The sequence below is a fragment of the Larimichthys crocea genome, chromosome VIII (genome assembly GCF_000972845.2).
Source record: "Larimichthys crocea isolate SSNF chromosome VIII, L_crocea_2.0, whole genome shotgun sequence".
NCBI lineage: Eukaryota > Metazoa > Chordata > Actinopteri > Sciaenidae > Larimichthys > Larimichthys crocea.
In genome coordinates, this window is record NC_040018.1 from 28,087,125 (window position 1) to 28,094,565 (window position 7,441).

At 40.9% G+C, this 7,441-nt stretch overlaps 1 protein-coding gene across 1 annotated transcript in view; it reads right to left on the reverse strand.

Moving 5' to 3' along the window:
- Window positions 1-3,085: 3,085 nt before the first annotated feature.
- LOC104938330 (cGMP-dependent protein kinase 1) overlaps window positions 3,086-7,441 on the reverse strand; it is a 19,269-nt gene continuing 14,913 nt past the window's right edge. The window contains exons 10-21 of the mRNA XM_027281904.1: window positions 6,605-6,699; window positions 6,432-6,497; window positions 6,280-6,354; window positions 5,332-5,428; window positions 5,111-5,250; window positions 4,463-4,552; window positions 4,246-4,387; window positions 3,998-4,161; window positions 3,767-3,889; window positions 3,629-3,691; window positions 3,486-3,552; window positions 3,086-3,405 (exon numbers count right to left, since the gene is read on the reverse strand). Coding sequence (XP_027137705.1) covers window positions 3,307-3,405; window positions 3,486-3,552; window positions 3,629-3,691; window positions 3,767-3,889; window positions 3,998-4,161; window positions 4,246-4,387; window positions 4,463-4,552; window positions 5,111-5,250; window positions 5,332-5,428; window positions 6,280-6,354; window positions 6,432-6,497; window positions 6,605-6,699 — 1,221 coding nt within the window. The 3' untranslated portion in view covers window positions 3,086-3,306. The remainder of the gene's footprint in view (window positions 3,406-3,485; window positions 3,553-3,628; window positions 3,692-3,766; window positions 3,890-3,997; window positions 4,162-4,245; window positions 4,388-4,462; window positions 4,553-5,110; window positions 5,251-5,331; window positions 5,429-6,279; window positions 6,355-6,431; window positions 6,498-6,604; window positions 6,700-7,441) is intronic.

Sequence of the window (7,441 nt, forward strand, 5' to 3'; positions counted from 1 at the left end):
AAACAAAGTGTACCTGAAGTACTCAGTGTTTTATATATGTATGCACTGTAAAAACAAAGTGTACCTGAAGTACTCAGTGTTTTATATATGTATGCACTGTAAAAACAAAGTGTACCTGAAGTACTCAGTGTTTTATATATGTATGCACTGTAAAAACAAAGTGTACCTGAAGTACTCAGTGTTTTATATATGTACTGTAAAAACAAAGTGTACCTGAAGTACTCAGTGTTTTATATATGTATGCACTGTAAAAACAAAGTGTACCTGAAGTACTCAGTGTTTTATATATGTATGCACTGTAAAAACAAAGTGTACCTGAAGTACTCAGTGTTTTATATATGTATGCACTGTAAAAACACAAAAACAAAGTGTACCTGAAATACTCAGTGTTGCTGACTGTTTTAGACCAAATGATTAATTAATTAATTACATGTTAGAATAAATCAGTAGATTAATCAACGATCAGTCACATTACGTGTTTTTACTGTTTTTACTGAAATGATTCAACTTATTTACTAAATATTATGTTTGAATTAAAAACGTAATATGTTTATAAATATGAGTAAATTAATGAAATTAGATTGATGATGTCACTCACTTTGATTTATAATATAATATATATAATATAATCTCTTTACTTTTTAAAAAAAATGTTTATTAACATGCTGGTCAGGTGACACCTTTTTCAAAATAAGAGTGCAGAGTAACATCACCTATCGTGAGTTTGTTCATTTATTTCGAAAAAAAACAAACAAACATTAAAATAGATTAAATAAAGTCAAATTAAACAAGGTGCAGTTGTACTGTAATATATTGTTACTGTTATTGTATTTACAAAAACTATAAACTGTATGAGTCAGAAAAACTCAATGAACCACTGAAGGTTGAAAGAAGAACAGAACGACGACACCGAGCCAGTTTTTAACTTCATTTATCATCATCAACCAACTAAAGATTTAGATTTGCAGCCATGAGACACACAAACACACTGATGACAATACGTTAATAAAAATATAATAACAATAAAACACACTGATGACAATGAGCAGCATATATCAAAGACAGAAATACACATACATGATGAAACAGGTCGTGAGCAGCTATAAGAACATTTAAATTTAAAAAATGTCTCACTGTCCCTTTAAGAAAGATTTAAGGTTCACCTGTAGCTAGCTAATGAAGCTGACATTAGTGGCTGTGTTGTTGAACCAATGTGGAAAAATGTGTGTGTGTCTTATCTGTGCGTCAATTATTTAAGCAAATTGTGAGAGAACTCGTTAATGGAGGTGGCTGTTTCCATCACGGCCCAGTTCACCACAGGAAGCGTGAACCTCACAGCCTGGAGGTCAGCAGGCTGATAAACATCTACGCCTGAGCTTTCATCAGCTGCCTCACCTCCTCATCAGACTGTTTGTTTCCACTCACAGTCTGATTTAACCCGAGTCCTCTAAACGCACCACGACCAAAGGCATGTTGTTGTGTTTGAGCAAAACACCCCATGAAAGTCTAAAAAAGACAAGAGTGCAACACAAACAGACACACTAAAGGAGGTCACAGTGGCTGTCAGGAAATAGACCAACAACCAAAATATAGCCTCGAGCTTTGGAAAAAAAAACAAAACAACAACTTGTGGTTTCAATGGAAAAAATAGCAACAATTAAAACTGTCAACAACACTCTGAATTCATACACTGACTACAGTCACACAAACTTAGATTTAAACGTTATGACATGAAAATACAATCGAACCCCATAAATCTGAGTTTAGATCCACTATCTGGGGAAAAAGTCTGAGATTCTGAAAATAAAGTCAAAATATTTTTGGAAAATATAAAAAGAATGTGAAAATATTACGACATATTACTTTTTTGTGTAAATTTGACTTTATTCTGTAGATACGACCTTTTTTGAATTCTACAGTTTCTTACCGTTCTTGCATGAGCACATATTCACTTTATATTGTTAATTAATAATAATCACCAACCACCTGCGTTCAAAACTTATTTAGGTTAAAGTATGTAAAGTTTTATCTTGAAGATGTACATGTTTATTCTTCTCTCTGATGTTTTTTTATGTATTTATTTATTCTCAACATATTTCATGTTTGTTTTTTACAAACTTTCTTCTGGAGACTTGACTTTTTTGATTATTACAGTTTATTACCATTTGTTCTTGCACAGGCACACATGCACTTTATATTGCTAATTAATGATAATCATTCAAAGTAATTTTTTAAAAAGTACCCAAGTATCTAAATAGAAGTTCTATCAGAGTTTTACAATATCAAAACATTGCGACTTCTTCTCGACACATTATATGTTTTTAGGATTTTACTTGATGATTCGACTTATCCTCAACATGTTTATTTATGACTTTAATCTGGAGATGTGACCTTTTTTGATTTTTACAGTTTATTACTGTAAAAAAATAATGAGGAAAACAAAGGTTCATTTTGATCGTTAAACCGTGACAAACGATAAACTCACGCCATAACTCAGACTGGTTCAAGTAGAGAAGTAAAAAGGTGTCGTGGCTGAAAATATAATTCAAAAATATGGAACATTTTCATTCTCTCTGCTTATAAATGCCACATCAGAGGAGCCCAGCTGCCCCCGTCATGTTTACCCCTGTGGTTCTGCTGCATACTCAATTACCTCTGACGTAACTCTTATATCCCAGCAGGCCTGGAGGTACCCTGAAGGCAGCACTGTGCTCTTTTGTTCAGTCAGTACGAATCCACGCTGATCTTCTATCTTCTGTCTATATTTATGATGTTATGATGGATTTAGGATTAGAAATATTAAACACAATGACTTAAAACATGACAAATTATATTCTGCTGACTATGAAGAGAAAAACAATCTGAGATTTCAAAATAAAATATTTTGAAAAAATGATTCAAATCTGTCAGTATTACCACTTCATTGTCACCTTATTAAATACTTTTCACTTTTTCTCAAAATAGTGCGACTTTGTTCTCTAAATATTTTGATTATTCATAAAAACTCTATATTAGAAATTATTTTTTTAAACTCTATTTTGACAGAGACAGCTGAAGAGTGACAGGCATGTGATGGAGAATGCAGCAAAGGGCCGGTGGTCGATGCTGAGCCTTCGTACACGGGATTAGTCTTTAAATGAACTTTATTCTCCACACATTACGATTTTATCTCGTAAATATCTTTGGATATTTTGATTTCATTCTTTAAATCTCAGATGTTTATCTCTTAACACTCTGTCGTTGTGGTTCATAAAACATAATGATAAACTCTAATATGGCTTCAGGTCCCGTTCCCTCCGTCAGCTTCTAAAACTCGAGGTCCCAGCCGGACTCTTCATCAGGAGGGGGGTCTTCTATGTCCTCTGGGAAATAGTCAAAGTTGCTGTTGTCTAGCGGCCCGTTCACCTGACGGAAGAAAAGCTCAGACGTTAGCGCTCTCTGTCCGTGTGCCGCTACCTCGAGGGAGACTCTGAAGGATTACCCACCGTGGGCGTGAACGGAGAGCCGACGGTTCCCTGGCGGAGGCCGTCCCAGTTGAATCCCTCGAACCACCTGAAGGACAAAGACACGTTGCCATGACGACAGTCTTGCTTTATCTCCGACAGAACAGCGGTCGACAGTGACTCACTTGTGTTTCTGGATGTCCTTCACCCCGTTCTTCTGGTTTCCCAGCCTCTCTGAAGGGTTGTCCCTGAGAAACAAACACACACACGTTGTTGACCGTGAAGAAAACTTAACTTAACTTCAGTTAAGGTGGATTAACAACCTGCAGAGTCTTTTGATGAGGTTGGCGGCGCTCTTGGTGATCTTCTTGGGAAACTCGATCATGTCGATGCCTCTCAGGATGATGTTGTAGGTCTTCATGGGATCAGAGCCTGAAAATGGAGGACTGGAGACGGAGAGGTTTGAAAAGATTAGACGCCGGGAGCCGAACCTGCAACAAAGGATCTGAATACTTCCCGTGTTGATATAAGTGTATGAACATCTACTGGTGTACCTGCCACTGAGCAGCTCAAAGACCAGTATTCCCAGAGACCAGCAGTCAGCTGAGCTGTCGTGGCCTTTGTTCAGGATGATCTCAGGAGCGACGTACTCCGGAGTCCCACAAAATGTCCACGTCTTCTTACCCAGACCGACCTTCTTAGCAAAGCCAAAGTCCACCTGTACCAAACAGACACGTGATGAACATGAATTCTTCGTCAAACCCACATTGTTGCGTTCTATCTGGAAAACGTGTGTCCACACCAGCTTGGCGTATCCTCGGTGGTCCAGTATGATGTTCTCAGGTTTGAGGTCTCTGTAGATGATTCCTCTGGAGTGCAGGAAAGCCAGAGCCTCGATGACGCAGCCGGTGTAGAACCGAGTGATGCCGTCATCAAATGATCCCCTGAAAGGTTGAAGAGCCGAAGCTGAGGATTTCATCGTCTTTCAAAGTAAAAAAAACAACAACACAATCACACACCTGTCTCGCAGTACCGTCCACAGTTCTCCTCCGAGACAGGCCTCCAGCAGCATGTAGAGATATTTGGAGTCTCTGAAGGTCCGATACAACCTGCAGGAAGACGAAGTGACAACGACCAAGACAAATGAAGATATTTAAAGCAACACAAGTTTACGTAACGCTTTACGGCACTAAGTCACACAGCAGCAACTATTTCACTGATTCTGGTGAAACTGGATCATATTTTATGGAGGAAATGTTTTCTGGTTTTCCCTCTGATGTCCTCCGGCTGCTCCGCCTCAACTCTCTGTGATTTACAGAGTTTATGATGGACAGTGAAGTAACCTGCTGACAGCTGTAGCTGCTGTTAGCTCATGTTAGCTCAGTCTGTTAGCTGCTGTTAGCTCATGTTAGCTCAGTCTGTTAGCTGCTGTTAGCTCAGTCTGTTAGCCGCTGTTAGCTCATGTCAGCTCAGTCTGTTAGCTGCTGTTAGCTGCTGTTAGCTCAGTCTGTTAGCACATTAAGTTGCTGCTGTATATTGAGTCCTCACTCAGATGAAATACAGATTGTCTCCATGGTTACAAGCTGAGTATGTATTAACATCAGTATCTATGATTGTGGTTTTGTTCAGCACTCAGTCTGAAGGTGGGGGCTCAGGTGGTGTTTGACCTGATGATGAACGGACTGTGAGCCTCCATCATGATGCGCCGCTCCGACAGGATGTGGCCCTGCTGGCTGGTGTCCAGGATGTGACGTTTCTTTAACACTTTGAGGGCAAACGACCGACTGGTGTCATTCTTCAGCTGCACCTGAACACACCATCACATCGCGTTCATTACAGAGGGACAAGAGCAGCGTGTATCTGTACTCCACGTAACGCACAAACTCACCAGCTCCACTCGACTGAAGCCTCCCATCCCCAGAGTGCAGATGATATTGAAATCACTGAGGGACACGCTGGAAAAGAAATCTGCCTCCGCCTGCAGCCTGCAGGGAGAAGTGGCACATACAAAACCAGAAGCTGAACATCCACCGCCCGGCCTGTGTGCAGCTGTACAGATCTTTAAAAGGCCTTTAGGAACATTTCAAAGGTGCTAAAAATCAGACTTCATGTCCAGAAGAGACCAGGTGACCCACACTCCTTTACACACGAGTTTAACATGCAGAAAACAAACCAAAAATATCGCCCCAGATTCACACTGAGGCTCACAAACGTTGGGTTTCTGGTTGGAGGTAGTCAGAAGTCGAACACGTTGGCTTCCTTTATGCTATCTTATGTAATCGTGCTTGCTCATGGTGGGAACTGTTGGGTCTCTGTAAATAATATTACAGATTGTACAGACCAGATCTGCTTTACATGGAAAGTGTCGTGAGATAACTTGTTATGATTTGAAGCTTTATGAATAAAACTGAATTAAAGGTGGAACAAGCGGAGGCCGAAGGGCGACCCTGGACCACTGACAGTGTAAAGGATGGACGGCGTATCTGAAACTCTTCCACCTAATATAGAAATCAGTGGAGCTGAATGACGCCTGGTTACTGTGACCACGCCCACCTGTCAATCAAAGCGTCCACGCTCTTAATCCTGCATAACTTTAAGCCTTAATATAATGTGAACAGGTGAGTTGTATATAAATTCACCCTCAGTACAGTTGTCATGAACGGGGAAATTAGCTACAGAGACCAAAACTGTTTTTTGTACCAGGCTGTAAACATGTTTATTTCTGCTGTGAAGTTGGACATTTGGACATGGGGACTTATGGAGACTGACTCACTTCTGGAGCCAGCCTCTAGTGGCTGAACTTTCATAACAGATGAATCAAAATGAATGAACTCACTTCGCCTTGAGCTCATCGCTGTCGTACTGCTTGTTGTTGACATCGTCCAGTCCTCCAATCAGCTGTTTGAAAGACCTGCGACATGCATACTAATGAGTTAACGGGCACAAAGACAAAAACTGATATCACGGTAAACAAAGATCCTCACTGACTCTCTATCAATGACCAGACATGTGACGTCTCCCACAGCTGTGACGCTGGCTGTACGGACGTCCTCTCTGCAAAGGAGACAAGGAATCAAGGAAGGAGACGAGGTTGGACACACTGAAGCTTTGAAATCAATCTAACGTTTGTTCATGAGTTCATGAGTTCATGTGTGTTTCACCCTTTCAGAGCCTGCTCTCCAAACCAGTCTCCTTTAGACAGAGTCTTCATGGTCACCTGCTCGTCACTGGCTGAGTTCTGCTGAGAGACCTTCACCTGTGGACACCACGGATCACTTTTAGTTTTAAGGTTGTCACATTTCTGTCATCTCGCATCACGGAGACTAGGTCCAGATTCATGCTGTCGATACGCTGCATCTTCCTCTGTCTGCAGCGGACGCTTTCCTTTCTGTAATCTGTCTGTTGATGTGACAGGAACGTTTGCAGCAGCACTCAGAGAGTAAAGACTCTTTGCTGTCAGCGAAGACTAAAAATGATTTCTGAACTATGCTGTCATATTGTTCAGCTGACAAAAAACATCTGGTGGTGTCAAGATTTGATTTATTATGTTGGCAGGACTTTAAACAGGACGCTCGTCCGATGAGTGTCCTCTGATGAAGACTTGGAATGTTACTTAAATAATGCTCATCTTTGCCTCATGGTCTAAAAACTGGACGTAGTCTCCGTGACGTCCCCACAGACTGTCTAAAACCTGGACGTAGTCTCTGTGACGTCCCCGCAGACTGTCTAAAACCTGGACGTAGTCTCTGTCTCAGGTTAATTTACATATCAGCAAACAGGCGGGCTAAATGACGCCTGGTTGCTGAAACAAGCCACCTGTGAGGACACCCACCTGTCAATCAGTTGGACATTTGGACATGGGGACTTATGGAGACTGACTCACTTCTGGAGCCAGCCTCAGGTGGACGTTGGAGGAACTGATGTGCCACAAACCTCACAGCCGTAGAAGTTTGTGTCACATCAGTTTAATCAATCTTGGTGACGTCGCACCTTGACAA